Source organism: Capra hircus, chromosome 4 (genome assembly GCF_001704415.2).
Source record: "Capra hircus breed San Clemente chromosome 4, ASM170441v1, whole genome shotgun sequence".
NCBI lineage: Eukaryota > Metazoa > Chordata > Mammalia > Artiodactyla > Bovidae > Capra > Capra hircus.
In genome coordinates, this window is record NC_030811.1 from 22,347,067 (window position 1) to 22,364,881 (window position 17,815).

General features: G+C 38.2%; 1 protein-coding gene across 1 annotated transcript in view; it reads right to left on the minus strand.

Annotated features, from left to right (window-relative positions):
- The window catches only part of LRGUK (leucine rich repeats and guanylate kinase domain containing), a 103,109-nt gene that overhangs the window by 60,193 nt on the left and 25,101 nt on the right, over positions 1–17,815 (minus strand). The window contains exons 6-10 of the mRNA XM_005679484.1: positions 13,087–13,211; positions 8,615–8,758; positions 3,587–3,667; positions 1,942–2,028; positions 505–611 (exon numbers count right to left, since the gene is read on the minus strand). Of these exons, the coding sequence (XP_005679541.1) occupies positions 505–611; positions 1,942–2,028; positions 3,587–3,667; positions 8,615–8,758; positions 13,087–13,211 (544 nt within the window). The remainder of the gene's footprint in view (positions 1–504; positions 612–1,941; positions 2,029–3,586; positions 3,668–8,614; positions 8,759–13,086; positions 13,212–17,815) is intronic.

The following is a 17,815-nucleotide window of genomic DNA, read 5'->3' on the forward strand; positions in this document are numbered from 1 at the left end:
AGAAGGGATAGGCTACCCACTCCAGTATTCTTGGGCTTCCCTGGTGGCTCAGCTGGTAAAGCATCCACCTACAATGTGGGAGACCTGGGTTCAATCCCTGGGTTGGGAAGATCCCCTGGAGAAGGGAACAGCTACCCACTCCAGTATTCTGGCCTGGAGAATTCCATGGACTGTATAGTCCATGGGGGTCACGAAGAGTTGGACATGACTGAGTGACTTTCACTACCATGTCACAGGCTAGCCACCATTCAAGAGTCCAGGTGAAAGAGAGAAGTTGAATCCACTGATCACCACACTTGGGAAAATGCCAACAAGGGAGTCCCATGTTTGAACATGTGATGATGAGATGCTATATCTGAGGCAACACAGCCTGTCAAATGAAGACCCGATCCCTTCCTCAGAGAGGTGAGAAAGCAATGGGTCACAAGAGAGATGGCTAGGGCAATGAGGAGGTTGTCCTGTGCTGACCACCCCAAGTTCCACCCAGGGCGTCTCTCAGAGTACCTGTCAAAGATCCTCTGTGGCTGCATCACGCTGTTGACCACATGGGTCATGTGGTCTTGGGCCGCGACCACTTCCGGGGGAGGGTTGTATTTATTCACGGCCGAGATCTTTTCCAGAATTAGAAATGCAAAGGGGAAAAAAAATTCATTGTGCAAGAAAGACAAGACTTTCTTTACTGAAATGTTCTAGACATGCAACCAGGAATCTGCGTTCACATCTACTCTAGCTTTCCTAAAACCTAAAGAGTGATAATTATTTTAAAATATTGAACTGGAACCCCTTGGTCACCTATTTCTTTATATTTTCTGGTTTGGGAGGGAAAAAGCAAAAAAAAAAAAAAACCCTCAAAAGTCTAAGATTACCTTTAATACAGTAAATGTGTCAACTTTTAGTAAGAGAAGAAGTTATAAAATTCTTAGTTCTAGATTCCAGGTAGCTGTTTTTGTAGAAGTTTTCCTCCTGCCATCATACCGAGAACTATTCCTATTATCTCAAATTCTACTAAACCTCCTCCTCTTTTAATATAACTTTCTCTTTTCCAAAGATACAGGCCTTTTCCTCATGACAGACAGTTGTCTGTTCCCCAGCTTTGCTATCACTCTAAATACAGTATACTTGTCTACCACATCTTTATCTAATGTGTGGTTTTGAATGTTATCCCCTTTGCAAAACATTAAAGGGAAAGAGAAATCTAATAAGTGCCTCTGAGTGTGAGAATAATAGCAGACCAGCATCTATAACTATTTTTAACCAAGATTTCAGAAAGGCACTTATGAACTGGAATATATCTGCCTCTCTGCATATTTATACCTGCTTTTTCACTCCCATCTCAAATTTGCATTGGGTGTAAGAAACCCCTCATTAGCGGAGATTTCAGCTGACACCTGTCACGACAGCATGACAAATTGGCTACCATAGGTATGGTGTGGGGGAGCAGGTGCTAGCGTTCAAGGTCTGGTTACTCTCAAGTTGTGTGTCCAGAAAAGAATCATTATCTTAAAGAGGAGAATAAAGGATTTAAAACACCAGAGTAGCGATCTGAGTCCTTTACAGTGATGTGGTAGAATGACATTGTAATGCATTTCATTATTAAGTGAAGATCTAGAGGAACACAGAATCACACAACCCCCACATATGATAATTTTCCAAACTTGTAGTCAGCCTTACAGCTGCCAGCCTAGGTACATGCAGGCTGCTTCAGTCTCCCACGGCCAGTCTCCTTACTGTACTAAAAGCAGGCCTTTCACTGCCTTTGTGTTGACGCTCAGTTCTGCAGAGGGTCAAACAACTAGACTCTAGGACAAATAAATGCTCCTTAAATAAATAATGAATGAGCATACTGTTATATGCTCATTTCTGGATTGCAATGGTCCTGCAGCAGACGGCATGAGCTTTTGAACCTATCAACTCATAAACACATGAAATATGACTACATACCTTTTCGTCCACTTTAATCTTCTTCTGATCCAATTCTGTTAATCGAAGTAGCATAAAAATGACGAAGGACCAATAGTCAGGCTTTTCCTGTTTAAAATATCAAGAGGGTTATTTTGTTGCCTTCCTTTCCCCAAATTAATAAGCAGTAGCAGTCTGCTTTCATGAGCAAGGCCTTCTACCCACGAATGCGGTCATTCACACTCACACACTAGGTCTTTACATTTTCACAACTGCGGTCCCCTTATATTAGCAACTCAAATGCAGGCTCTGCCTTGTAACTTATAAAGCTTTTCAAATGTGTGATCTTGTCACTCTCCCTGTGAGATAAGCAGGACAAACCTGATTATCTTCATCTCTAAAGAGAAAAACACCTGAGGCTCAGGGAGGTGAAGTATTTCATCTCATGTTCCATGGCCAGTGACTGAAACCCTATCTTCTAACTTAGAGGAGGTTCATTATTATAATAGTAGCAGTCCTTATTATTAATTCCTCATTATTTCTTTGTGTTGTTTTATATTAATTTTGTATCATTAATTACGAATTTGTTTTACAATAATAAAATGATATTCATTTATAGAACAACTCCCTTAATACTCTATCATCTGCTGTGTTAGGATTATCTGCTTTTTAGAAACATAATTAGTTATGTTGTATCAAGAAGCTAGGTCTCTTTGAAGGCAAAGATATTAAATGGGTGATGCATTTTGTAGATGAGAATACACACGAAAGGAATATACAATGGCATCTTTTGTGTACTTCAAAGTGCATATGTGGGAGGGGTTTATAAATAAATGAGGTAACATGTGTGAAAGGGTCTGTGCTCTTTATGAGTCTGGAACTGGGAGGGATGGCCACTTTAAACCCCTTCCTCTCCAGGGATGCTTTTACATTGTCTGCCACTATTCCCGTACCAAGCACTGTTTTTACTCTCAGACTGTACTTTTCATTTTTCATTTTGATTTTTTGCCTGCCTAGTTATGTTTCTCAAGTCATACACGCACAAAGAAAGGTACTCGGAGATACATACAAATTCAAGAATCTACGGCAGAGTGAGCGGAGGATATAGATTCAAAGGCGAATGAATGACATTTGCACAAAAAGGGAGGGAAACAGAGTGGAGCAGAGAGGGTCTATCACTGGCGACAAAAAAGAGAGGATCCAGAAAAAAGAAAAAGTCTGCATATTTGATATCCAAAGGTGAAGAATCACTAGGAAATAATTGATTTTTTCCTATAATCATTTTACAATGCCAGTTTTACAGCAATCCCCAGGATAATTTCTTTAGGTGCCTAATCTTAGACTTCTCCCTGATATAAAATAGGGGCCACATTCCATCTACGCCTCAGGCATTCTTGCACTAAAAAGACATTGCTCTATAATCTCAATAGCTCCCTCTTGATAATCTTTATTACCACGTGGATGAGTCACAAATGGTCATACAGAGTAGACAACTAATATTCAATTTCAGGCTTCACCTGCACTGATGGCGGAGCACGGGTGTGACTTTGCTTACCCTTCTAATAGAGAATGGTGATAAACACACTGTATTCACATTCTTCATGTTCTATCAAAATTATTTCATAAAGAAGAATTCCAAGAATGTTCTTATCCCTACCTCCCACCCCCAAAACAAAGGACGTCTTACCCGAATTGGATTTCTCAGAAGATTGAGAACTCGAAGGAGAGGTAGGTTTTCAATGTATTCTATTTCACCCAGCTCAGCAATCTGTTTAACCGAAAAACAAACACACACACATAGAAAATATTATAAACAGGCTAAATATACCAAGACAACAGAGAACATAATATAAGAGGAGCTACTTCGGATCCTATAAACTCAACTTATTTTAAAAATTCAGTTCAGTTTAGTCGCTCAGTCATGTCCGACTCTTTGCGACCCCATGAATTGCAGCACGCCAGGCCTCCTTGTCCATCACCATCTCCCAGAGCTCACTCAGACTCATGTCCATCGAGTCCATGATGCCATCCAGCCATCTCATCCTCTGTCGTCCCCTTCTCCTCCTGCCCCCAATCTCTCCCAGCACCAGAGTCTTTTCCAATGATCAACTCTTCACATGAGGTGGCCAAACTACTGGAGCTTCAGCTTTAGCATCATTCCTTCCAAAGAAATCCCAGGGTTGATCTCCTTCAGAATGGACTGGTTTGATCTCCTTGCAGTCCAAGGGACTCTCAAGAGTCTTCTCCAACACCACAGTTCAAAAGCATCAATTCTTCGGCACTCAGCCTTCTTCACAGTCCAACTTTCACATCCATACATGACTACTGGAAAAACCATAGCCTTGACTAGACAGACCTTAGAAGAGGTGGCAAGAATACACAGAAGAACTGTACAAAAAAGATCTTCACGACTCAGATAATCATGATGATGTGATCACTCATCCAGACATTCCAGACATCCTGGAATGTGAAGTCAAGTGGGCCTTAGAAAGCATCACTATGAACAAAGCTAGTGGAGGTGATGGAATTCCAGTTGAGCTGTTTCAAATCCTGAAAGATGATGCTGTGAAAGTGCTGCACTCAATATGCCAGCAAATTTGGAAAACTCAGCAGTGGCCACAGGACTGGAAAAGGCCCATTTTCATTCCAATTCCAAAGAAAGGCAATGCAAAAGAATGCTCAAACTACCACACAATTGCACTCATCTCACATGCTAGTAAAGTAATGCTCAAAATTCTCCAAGCCAGGCTTCAGCAATACCTGAACCATGAACTCCCTGATTTTCAAGCTGGTTTTAGAAAAGGCAGAGGAACCAGAGATCAAATTGCCAACATCTGCTGGATCATCAAAAAAGCAAGAGAGTTCCAGAAAAACATCTATTTCTGCTTTCTTGAATATGCCAAAGCCTTTGACTATGTGGATCACAATAAACTGTGAAAAATTCTGAAAGAGAAAGGAATACCAGACCACCTGACCTGCCTCTTGAGAAATCTGTATGCAGGTCAGGAAGCAATAGTTAGAACTGGACATGGAACAACAGACTGGTTCCAAAAAGGAAAAGGAGTACGTCAAGGCTGTATATTGTCACCCTGCTTATTTAAATTCTATGCAGAGTACATCATCAGAAACGCTGGACTGGAAGAAGCACAAGCTGGAATCAAGATTGCCAGGAGAAATATCAATAACCTCAGATATGCAGATGACACCACCCTTATGGCAGAAAGTGAAGAGGAGCTAAAAAGCCTCTTGATGAAAGTGAAAGAGGAGAGTGAAAAAGTTGGCTTAAATCTCAACATCCAGAAAACGAAGACTATGGCATCTGGTCCCATCACTTCATGGGAAATAGATGGGGAAACAGTAGAAACAGTATCAGACTTTATTTTGGGGGGCTCCAAAATCACTGCAGATGGTGACTGCAGCCATGAAATTAAAAGACGCTTACTCCTTGGAAGAAAAGTTATGACCAACCTAGATAGCATATTCAAAAGCAGAGACATTTAAAAAATTGCTCTTGTGAATATCTAGCCTTTCAATAAGAATTCCATAAAGTCACAAAGAACAAGAGAATTACTGCGTGTTCCTTCAATAAATGTAAACTCACAGCCACATTTGCTTTTCTCCCCTCTGGATAGAGAACAGTGAGGTAGAGAGATGTTCCTCATCTCATCCATATTTAAGGCAGGAATAAGATAGTATGTAGAAACAGAGAAAATGCAAAAAATGCATGTATGGGCTACGTGGCTCTCCCCATCACTCATCCTGTCTAGCATTCAGTTCCCCAGTCCCCGTCCCCATCACTGCTTCTGCTGGTTATTGTGGTTATTTGTGACTGGGGAAGCCTTCTTACTGCACATAGCTCTATCATTTTATCAATGAGGTCACTGTTTTAAGAAAAGATAAAAATGGCAAGTTGTATGACATATTTCTTGATGTCAATGTTACATGACTTCACCTGAAAACTCTTTGCTAAACTATACATTTATGAGTTATACATAACTCTTGAGAAGACTTTCAAGAATCTTCTCCAACAACATGGATTGAAAGCAACAATTCTTCGGCTGTGTAGATCACAACAAACTGTGGAAAATTCTTAAAGAGATGGGAATACCAGACCACCTTACCTGCCTCCTGAGAAACCAGTATGTAGATCAAGAAGCAATAGTTAGGACCAGACATGGAACCATGTAATGGTTCAAAATTGGGAAAGGAGTACATCAAGGCTATATATTGTCACCCTGATTATTTAACTTATATGGAGAGTATGGCATGTGAAATGCCAGGGTGGATGAAGCACAAGCTAGAATCAAGACTGCCAGGAGAAATATTAATAACCTCAGATAGGCAGATGACATCACCCTTATGGCAGAAAGCGAAGAGGAACTAAAGAGCCTCTAGGTGAAGATGAAAGAGGAGAGTGAAAAAGCTGGCTTAAAGCTCAACATTCAAACAACTAAGATCATGGCATCTGGTCCCATCACTTCATGGCAAATAGATGGGGAAACAATGGAAATATTGACAGACTTTATTTTGGAGAGCTCAAAAATCACTGCAGATGGTGACTGCAGCCATGAAATTAAAAGACACTTGCTCCTTGCAAGAAAAGCTATGACTAAACTAGACAGCATATTAAAAAAGCAGAGACATTACTTTGCCAACAAAGGTCTATCTAGTCAAGGCTATGATTTTTCCAGTAGTCAAGTATGTATGTGAGAGTTGGGAGTATAAAGAAAGCTGAGCACTGAAGAGATACATTTGAATTGCGGTGTTGGAGAAGACTCTCGGGAGTCCCTTGGACTGCAAGGAGATCCAACCAGTCCATCCTAAAGCAGATCAGTCCTGAGTGTTCATTGGAAGGATTGATTCTGAAGCTGAAGCTCCAATACTTCGGCCACCTGATGCGAAGAACTCACTCACTGGAAAAGACCCTGATACTGGGTAAGATTGAAGGCAGGAGGAGAAGAGGATGACAGGATGAGATGGTTGGGGTGCGTCACTGACTCGATGGACATGAGTTTGAGCAAGCTGCAGGAGATGGTTAAGGACAGGGAAGTCTGGCGTTCTGCAGTCCATGGGGCCGCAAAGTCAGACACAACTGAGTGACTAAACAACAACAACCACAAAACCATATGAAGAGATTTGGAACCTGGTCTTATGACTTCTTAGGTCTTATGACATCTTAAGTCTAATGACTTTATGAAGTCTTTGACTTCTTACGACATATGGGACAGTGAACAAACGAATTAACTCTAGAAGTTGACAATTTAATATGCAAGTCACATAAAAATGAGGAGGAACAGTTTTTCCTTTTATTGAAAATCCACTCTTGCCAGTCCTTAAGACTGTCTTTTTAAAATTTCTTTGGGAGGAATGATGCTAAAGCTGAAACTCCAGTACTTTGGCCACCTCATGCAAAGAGTTGACTCACTGGAAAAGACTTTGATGCTGGGAGGGATTGGGGGCAGGAGGAGAAGGGGACGACAGAGGATGAGATGGCTGGATGGCATCACTGACTCGATGGACGTGAGTCTGAGTGAACTCCGGGAGTTGGTGATGGACAGGGAGGCCTGGCGTGCTGCGATTCATGGGGTCGCAAGGAGTCGGACATGACTGAGCAACTGAACTGAACTGAACTGAACTGAACGGAAGCTCACTGGAGAAAGAGTCATTAGATCTAGCTAATTAGCACCGTCACAGCTGAACAGAGAAATGTCTCCTCAGAAATGCATCTTACCCCAGATAGTCTCTATGTCTCTTTTAGGGTCAGGCAGACTTTTCATTTTCAAGAAGTAAATAATCAACTTACTTGTGAGATCTTTCCCAAAAATACAACAAAGTACTCAAGATGAATTAAATCACAATGTAGATCTTCTTGCACAAGAAGTGAGCTACAGGTACCAACTGAATATAACATTATTAGGAGCACACACGCTTTATTAAAAATAAAATATAATTCAGAGTGAAAGCCAATTGATATACTTTGTGAAGTAATGTGTGCATTAAGCCAGAATGGAAACTAAATAAGTCCAGTCTCCAAATTTATCCAAGTTGCAAAAACAGGCTATTGTTACAAATAAAAAAAAGTGAAGTCACTCAGTCATATCCAGCCCTTTGCAACCCCATGGACTGTAGCCTACCAGGCTCCTCCATCCATGGGATTTTCCAGGCAAGGGTACTGGAGTGGGTTGCCACTTCCTTCTCCAGGGGATCTTCCTGACCCAGGGATTGAACCCAGGTCTCCCGCATTGCAGGCAGACACTTTACAACCCAGGTCTGCCACATTGCAGGCAGACGCTTTACAGTCTGAGCCACCAGGGAAGTTCTGACAATTCACTTCCTGTGCCTCTTCTCATTAAATGGAGGCAACACCAGCCTGAGGCTATTCTCTTGGCTCCAGTTTCCCTGCTCTGACATGTCAGACATTCCTAATGCAATCTTTCTACCCTAAATTTCACATGAACATAGCTATTTCACAAAGTCATGTGCACTTAGTTCCAGTTTAAACCTTCAAAATAATGAAACCAGGAATGTTTAAATGCTAAGAATCACTATTTATATTAAAAAAAAAAAAAAAGTCCTTCATCTATTGCTCCAGGAGGCTTTCTAGAATATTTCTGAGCTGGCATTGAATGTGATAGCACTTGAGACATTAATAATGGGTCCTAATATGTCCTGTTATGTAGACACTAAAACCAAGACATGTAAAGTATGACATTACCTTATTATCCTCGAGGTTGATCACTTCCAAGAAATCATGACCCTCTAAGCCTTGGAGGCTACTGATCTGATTCTGGCTCAGATCGAGGATCTGCAGGACTCTTAGGTCATCCAAACCTGTGATCTTCTCAATCTGGTTATTGCTCTAAAATTGATAAAAATGCACTTAATGTCCTAAAGAGAAAACTGCAGTGACAAGTTTTCATTCTGGGTACACTGCCTCAAACCACTTAAAATCAGTAAGACATTCTTGTCTCCCTCCATTCCCATCATTCACCTCCCTAAACACATATACATACATCATAGAAAGAAATCATGGTATTTCAGCTGGAAGACTCAGAACATAATATTTTTTGCTACAGATAAGCAGATGAATGTTCATAAGAACATTGTTCAATAGGAACGATTAAAGCTAGGCAGTATAAAATTTGGACACTGCTAACCTCAAGCCTAATGGCAGCATGACTCCATGCTCTTCTTTAGAAATATAAATTTAACAACAATTGTTTCATGGCCATTTTAACAAACCACTTGAATACTACAACTCCCACATCTACTCTGTCTTCAGAAATATTCTGAATATAATCACTTCATATCACAAGGTTTGTTGTAGTCTGATATATGCTTCTGCTTATTCATGCTCTTGGTACCTTTCTCTCCTCTTGAATCCAGGCTGCACCTATGATCTGCCTTAACCCAAAGAATATGGCACAAGTGTCCTAGTTACAAATTCTAAGACTTAAGAAGGTGTGGCGTTGGCTCCTTTTGTGTCTTGGAGCCCTGAGCTGCCATGTAAGAACTCTAGCTCCTCTAGAAAGAATCTGCGGAGATGTTAAACAGAGAGGAGCCCTGAGACTAGAGAGAGAGAAGAAACAGCTATTGCAGCATCTCAGCTGAGCCCAGCCCCCACTCAATCTGCTAGCTGTACACGGCAAGACCAGCAGAACCACCCAGCTGAGCCCAGCTCAGATTACAGAACTGCAAAATAACAAAACGGTTAACTAATAGAATTTCTCAACACCACTACATTTTGGGGTGGCATGTTCTAGAACAATACACACACAAACCAAGTTCTTAAATAATTCACACATAAACATCTTCTTAGACAACACCATGAAACAGAGAAAGATATAAGACTTAAATGGTGTTCTCTTTTCCAACCCCCATGAACCCATAACACAAATTATGGTGGTAACAACAATTTGCATTTTCTTGTACATTTCCCAACACACGCAAAATTCCTTAGGCTCATTAGTCTTTGAAGTATGAGAAAATGTCCCAGTAAAGCTAAACTCTGAGTTGAGAATCACAATAAAGACTAATTTTGAGGTTTCTACTAATACCATGTTATACCCATCCTTAAACTTTTAAAACTTTTACTGAGGACCTTATAACTAAAAAATTTTAGTATTCTCTACCACCTATAATATTTTTCCTGGTACATGCTTCCTGATACATTTAATAGTAAGAGCTCATTTTCACCCAATTTTTCATAAGATTTCACTTTAATAATGAGCAAGATTTATATTCATTAATATAATTTTATGGTTCTTTAAAATAAATTAATAAAATGTTGATAATCTATAAAGCTAGATGATAGTACGTGGGGATTCATTAAACTATTCCCTTTATTTTTCTATATGTCTGAAAAATTCCATAATGAGAAGGAAGAATACTAATGACCCCATTTGCCTAAGTCAAATTTCCTACTGTTCAAAAAAGTTCTAGAAACAGTAATAGAAAAAGGAAAGGAAAAAACTATACTGAACATAATATCCATATTAATTTAACTTATTGAAATAGGGCCTCAATATCCTATTTAAAATACACCCACATATCAAATTTACATACATAATACACTTCTTCCTAAAGACTTTTGATGTGCCATCGATGTGGAAGATAAACTGTAATTCTTTTTTAGTGTGTCTCTGATGGCTTTCAAAGTGGTAGATGCCCAAGAGCAGAGTAAGGCACAGAAATGTTTAATTGGATAGTCTATGGTCATAGGAGAAAGCAGAACTTGGAGAAATATGTCAAATCAGAATTTGAGTTGAAAGTCATCTAGTCAAATCTTTTATCCAGTGATGAAAAACTGATACGTCTCTCCTCAAAGCACATGGCCAGTTTCTGCAAGAACAGTTCCTTTTGCACTTTTCATCATGTTGAGCAGGGAAAAGGGAGCAGTTAGAAACTAGTTTATTAAATAAATGAAATGAGAAATAGTTTCAATCTCCCAAGTTGGGAGGGGGAAAAATAAACAAATGACGTTTACTAAGACACAATGATTTTTTGAAGTTTGGAATGGATTGTCCTTACTTGCTAAAGGAGGTGGCTGGCAGAACAGACCATGAGTGAACCATATTTTCCTTTAATATTTATTGTAAAAGTAGGGAATTAACAATTGGTTTGTATAGTGAATGGCTCTTTTTTTCCCTCTGAATTTATCTCAATAAAGTGAATTACTTTCAGGAGTACAATTGTTTTACTGATACCACAATTCTTTTAAAAAGCATGAAAACTATTGAAACAAATGAGTCTCATTTTATGTATTTTATTAATATATAGAAAAGAAAGCTTTACCATTCTCAAACATTTTAAGGAAAATGAATGATGGAAAATTCTGTATTTTCTAGTTAATCTTGGATGATGGGAAAGGGAATGGGGAACAATCTATCTAATCTACTTGTAGGAAAAGTAAGTTTTTTTATGCTTTTTCTAAAAGCTGCTTGAGATGAAACTGTCAACACAGTTTACTTATTCAGTTACTGAAACAAGGTCTTACGATAAAAGTGCTATGTGTTGTTATTCTTAATAACGAGCTGAATTCTCATTCCCTATGCGCAGCTGTATATCTCTTTCCACATGCCATGCTCTACTTAAAGTGAACAGGAATGCAATGTAAAAAGATACATAAAGAAAAGCATAAAGTTGCAACAAGCTGCAAATTGAATAGAACATACTGCCAAGAATCCTTCAAGTTATCATAATTTTAAAATGTGACTTTCTTTTATAATTTTTAAGTTTGCAATTTGACTTGCTGAAGTCATTTTCATTTACAGCTTTGCCACTGTGCCTTAGTGGACAGAAAATATGAAACTTCAGGGGAATAATTAAACTTTACCACGTCTCTACTGGCAGTCAGTAGTTTGCCCTCATCTAATTCACCGTAAGGAGTGAAGAGTCTTGAAAAAACACTTCAGGCTTCAAGCTTGGGGAAAGAAAAATTAACACATAACCAACCACCAGCTGTCTGTGGTTAAACAAGACAGAAATAATGCATCATATCTGTAAAAAAATCTGCAGATAACCCAAGATGCCATCTTAAACAACAGTTCAACAATCTTCTGTGGGATAGTTAACATAAGAGATTAATAAATTACTAGTCTCATGGCTTAAAATCCTTGCCTATCCTGTGACAGATAAAATGAAGAACAGAAAAGCCATCTAAGGGTAGGAAGGAAGAAGAAAGACTCCTAGGTCATCCACAAACTACTTTATCAGCCCCCAAACTAGTGAGCTAGACTATTACTTCAAAAATACTGTATATATGGTTGGAACTAATATGATCCTGCTGATTTTTAAGTAAGTTGTCTATGTTTTCATTCAGTCACAGTCACAGAGCATGTCATATAGCTTAAGGATAGTGCTCTTCATGGGGAAAAAATTTAAAATATTAACTTTCTGAAGGAAATTGTTCATTTATTCTCAGCCAGAGAGAATAAATGAACTTTATTTACTTATTCATTCATAATAAATTATGAATAAATTTATTCATAATTCTGGTTTTCTAGAATGGGAGACTAGCATATAGTGATATAAAAGGATTGCCAAAATTCAGTGCCCAGTGGTTCATTTGAAAGTAATGAAGGTTTTTTTTTTTTGCAATGACACTTTAACTGCAATAAATATTACTTTTCTTCATGTTGTTTAGTCACTAAATCGTTTCCGACTCTGCAACCCCATGGACAATAGCCTGCCAAGTTCCTCTGTTCATGGCATTTCCCAGGCAAGAATACTGGAGTGAGTGCCATTTCCTTCTCCAGGGGATCTTCCCGACCCAGGGATCAAACCTGTGTCTCTTGCATTGGCAGGTGGATTCTTTACTGCTGAGCCACCAGGGAAGTCCAAATATTATGCTTAAATATGTTTAACTATTATTGCATTAATAAGACATTATAAATACATTCTTAACAGGTGCTAAAAGTATGCCTTTCTTTCTCAGTGGTAAAGTCAGTCTTTTAAAAAATGGAATTTGTATACCAAGTTAGAAAATCATTTTATCTTAAGCATGAAATATTCATCAAACACACATAAACAAACCAGATATGAAAAGGAGCAAACAAAATGGAAGATCATGATATTTCATAAAGAAACTAGCTCTTTATAAAACTGAAAAATCCTGGCTATCATTCATATTATCACTAAGACATTAATTAGTACTTATATAAAGAATAACACTTTTGGTAGACTCACCAGACAAAGTATTTTGATTGGTAATATGCCTAAGCCGTTAATGGTTGTGATCTTGTTGTTGGCCAAACTAAGGTAGTTAAGACTGCTACACAGCTCTAGTCCACTGATTTCAGTTATCTCATTGCCTGTACACCACAACTATGTTTAAGGAAAATGTTACTGGAAACATTTTGAAGAAACAATGAATCAGTGTCAACTCATCATTAGAAATACCAGACAACAGCATAAATAAAAAGTATTACATGCCCAATACAAAGCATGTCAAATCTTAAAATATTTTCTATATGTAAGTTAATACTTACATGGGGAAAACATCTGAAAAAGAATGGATGTATATATGTGTGTGTGTGTGTATGTATATGTATACTTTACATATATTGACTTAGCAACATACCTGATTCACTTTGCTGTACACCTGAAACTAACACATTGTAAATCAACTATACGCCAATAAAAATTTTTAAAAAAAGAAAAAGAAAAGAAAGAAGTTAGTACTAGCACTACTTTTTTTTTTTTAAAGGAACAGCTTTTGAGTGCCCTCAGTTGCATCTGTATTCATATGTGACTCATTTAATTGGTAAGGAAAAAACAATTACTCGCCAGAGTGAAACCATCAGGGTGGTTCAAAGCTGCCTCTTTGGCAGCATTTTTCCTTTGCTCCCTTAATGGTCTTCATGGGAAACTCTTGTACTTTCCTACAGGCAGAAGTTCTGAATCCAGGGTTGTCCTGGGGAAGCACACGTGCTTTATCATCCCCATAACCGGGAAAACAGCCCGGGTGATGTCATCTGCAGAAAATGGGTCATCTGAGAGGTCAACTGAGAAAATTTGGAGATGAACAGCTTTTGGGCAAATTTCCAGGACTTAATGTCATTATCCACCAAAGCTCAGTTTTCCTTCCCAAGTAGCCTAAGGCATCATCATTTTCTCAGCCAATTGTCATTTTCAGGGCGTTCAGTCATCACCAAGACCTGGCATTTTTTGCTTTAAAACATCTCTTCAAATATGCCATTGTTTTTCACCCCCACCTTAATGCAGCTTTGGTACCAGTGCATACCTCTAACTTACATTTCTTCTTGTCTTCAAGTCATCTTACACCCTATAGTCAGGTTAAATTTTTTTCAAAATATTGACTGGATATCATGCTTCAATTAACAAACTCTTACAGGACAAATTCCAAAATCTTCACTCTGGCATTTAAGGCCATTTACTTGAAGCAAAACCTATTTATTGAATTTCATCCCCATTATAATCCAGTGAGAATTCTCCAATTCTGCCAGGTCCATGTTCTTAATAGTTCAGGAATTTACATTTGACTTTTTTTTTTTTTTAATACTGCTTTCCTAATTATTTCTAAAATCTGCCCATTCTTCAGGATTTAAAATTCCACTTTTTAAGTTTTCTCTTTCTTTTTTTTAAAATTTGCTTTAGACTGGCATATTAAGCATTTCTTTTTGATGAATAGCCTCATTTCTCTACTTCTATTACTTTTTTTTTGTTATCTATTTATTTTATTTTTTTTTACTTTTATTTATTTATTTTTTTATTTTTTTAATTACATAAATTAGTACGAGTGACAGATTTGGAGACCATATATTCACAACATACAGAGTAGACAAAGAATTAAGCATCTAGAAAATATAAAGATGACAATAGCCCAGTAGAAAATGGGGAAAGAAGATAATCAAGAAATTCTCAGAAGAGCAAATCCAAGTGGCTAACATAACAGGGAAAAGGAAATGGTAAGCCACTCCAGTATTTTCGCCTGGGAAATCCTATGGATAGAGGGCTACAGTCCATGTGGTCACAAGAGTCAGACACAACTTAGCAACTACACCACCACCACCACCATAAAAACATGAAAGGACACTCTGGTTCACCTGTAGTCAGGAGAAAGTAAATTAAGATGTTACTCTTTGCCTATCAGTTTGGTAAACATTTTTAAAGTTTTGAAGAATAGATTCTTTCATACCACTGAGTGAGAGGGTTCATTATGGTACAGCCTCTCTGGAGGCAGTCTGGCAGTGTTTATTATAACTGTAAATATCGGGGCAATTCCTATTCTTGGTATTCACTCTAGACAAACTGTTTTTTCCTCAAAGCCTTTTCTGGTCAACTTTGGGTACCCCACCTATGGAGATCAATCTCAGAACCAACGAATGCTTTGAAGAGAAAGGAATAGACCGTATCACAAAAACACACATTTTGCTTCATAATTATCTGTAGTTATCCTAACTCTATTACTTACTAGTTGTGTGACATAATTTCTCTCTGCTCAGACTTTCCATCTGTACAATGAAGATAACACCAGGTTGCCATGAAGCCCAAAAGTTAGATCATGAGGAAAAGGTGTGAATGAGTTGTACCAACTACCAAGTACCTCACACTTACAAGGCATGATGTTATTGTTACTAAATTACAAGCAGATGAAGCTAAGGAATCATATCCTCTGCCTCCTGGCCAATAGCACACAAACGAGGATTTGGGCCAGGATGGCTTCTGAAAGAACTAGGTCAGAGACACCTGTTAATTCAGAAACTAAAAGCAATGATGAGAAAATACTGCCAAACGAACTGGAAATTCCTCGATTTTCCTCACAGATTCCAGATTCAGTCCTTAAGTGGAAGCATAATTCTGCTTATTGTCAGCATGCATTTCAAAACCACTTTCACAAAGCTTCCCGCCAGACTAGCTCTACAGACAGACATTTATGCTCATAAACAGGATCCCTCTTTCTGCTTCCATTTTCTTTGAGCTGTTTAAATAATCACTCCATAGATGAATTAAAATATCCTTAGAGTAGCACTCTTGGGCAAGAAAAATTAAGCATGGAAAACTTCAAATGGACAACTGTTTCACTCTAGCCCAGGAAGCAATAGTCTCTTAAGAACTATTTCAGGAGCACTAGGGTCTTGGTAGCTCAGCCTCAGCAGAAATGAAGATACTCAGTTACGATGGAGAGTAAAACAAATGCTTGTCAGTGGCTGAGTCAGGAAGGATTCCCATGGGAAGCAGGCAGGAATTAGAAAACTAGAATATGGAGATCCAGAAACCGTCAAGAGACAATGGGAATTGAAAAGGAAAGCTTGTTGACTGTGTGTATAATGATTTTCCAAGACATGAGAGACTACATTCAGTTTATTCTCTAGCTTTGAATAGGAGGGAAAGTCATATATTATGAAATTAGTACTGCAAGGGCCAGAAGAAGGAGGAAAACAGATGCCCCCTGCAGTCACGGCCAGTGCTTCTACACTGGGGCAAAGGATGAGGAATTGACTGAACATCTCTGCTGATAAATACTCCCACTTCACCAAAACTGTCTGTTTCCCAACTCTTCACTCCTCTTTAAATTTCAAGGAATTTCAAGCATTATAAATTACACCTGACCTTTGAAAAATAGGTTTGAAATTTATGGGACCACTTATACTTGAGTTGTTTTTTCTTTTTCACTAAATGCATACTACAGTGATACATCATCTATGGAGGCTGGTTGAATCCACTGATGCAGAACTGTGGCTAACAAAGAAGTTACTATAAAGTTCTGTGAAGATATTCAATTGCTCTGGGTTGGTCCCTAACTCTTACCATTATTCAAAGATCAACTGCAATCATGTTCTTAAGTAAAGAGTACTTTTAACCGTGGTGTAAGTCTCCACTTCCATAGTTACATCATATGTGACTGTCAGCAATGACAACAGTCAGTATGCAGGACTGGTCCATCCAATGCTCTGAGTTCAGGAATAACTTTATCTCTCCCATCTCATTTTCTTAACAACCTTCATGAAACGTTAGTTGCCCTTCCTCCTAACATTATTCTTTCACATTCTTTAATAGGTCTTGGGACTATTCAGTAAGAAGAAATATAATCAGTTAAGTCATTAAAATGTTACAGTGAATTAGTTTACTAGCTTAATTCTCATAGATATATTTCAATTTTAAAAGGCCACTATTAGGAGAAAGAGACTCAAAGAACTAAGAATCAACACACTGCATCCTAACTCTAAAGTTTTATGATCCTATGAATAAATCTTTTACTGTGGAATGTTAGATCCTCATGGAGACTGAGTGAAGGAACCCAAAGGCACATAAGCATAACTTTCCAGCGAGGGAAAAGTCCAGCAATATATTTTTACATTTTGGTGATGCTGTCAGCAGTTCACAGTGCTTGACATGAATTATTCGCTACTCTGGTATTTGCTCTTATTCATTTGTCTACAATCATAAAATATGGGCCTGGTGTATAGAAAACAGTTACTAAGAAATAAGTAGGAAATCCATCACAATTCTCTTAGTGGAAAGAACCACAGTGATGGCTTTAACCAAAATCAATCCTGAAGGATGTATATCACCTTACCAGTGAAAAATGTTCTTCACTCTGAGAGTGAATCTCTTTAAGAAATGAAACGTGCAGACACTTTAAATGGCTATGTGATAAAAGTAGTAATTATTCAATGAATTGCAACATGGGAAGAACAACGGAATTCAGAAGACTAGTCTTGGTTCAACCATTTACCAAATAATCTTGGACATGTCCTTGGGTCTTGGGCTTCACTCATAAAATAAGAGCACTGAAGACAAAAAAGAAAAAAGAAAAGAAAAAAATAAAATAAATAACAGCACTAGATGATCCCTAGAGTCCTGTCTAGATCTAAAAATTCTATGGATCAATTTTTCAAAATTTCCTGATTCTATAATCATAGAATAAATTCCAATGAACAATCAATTAGTA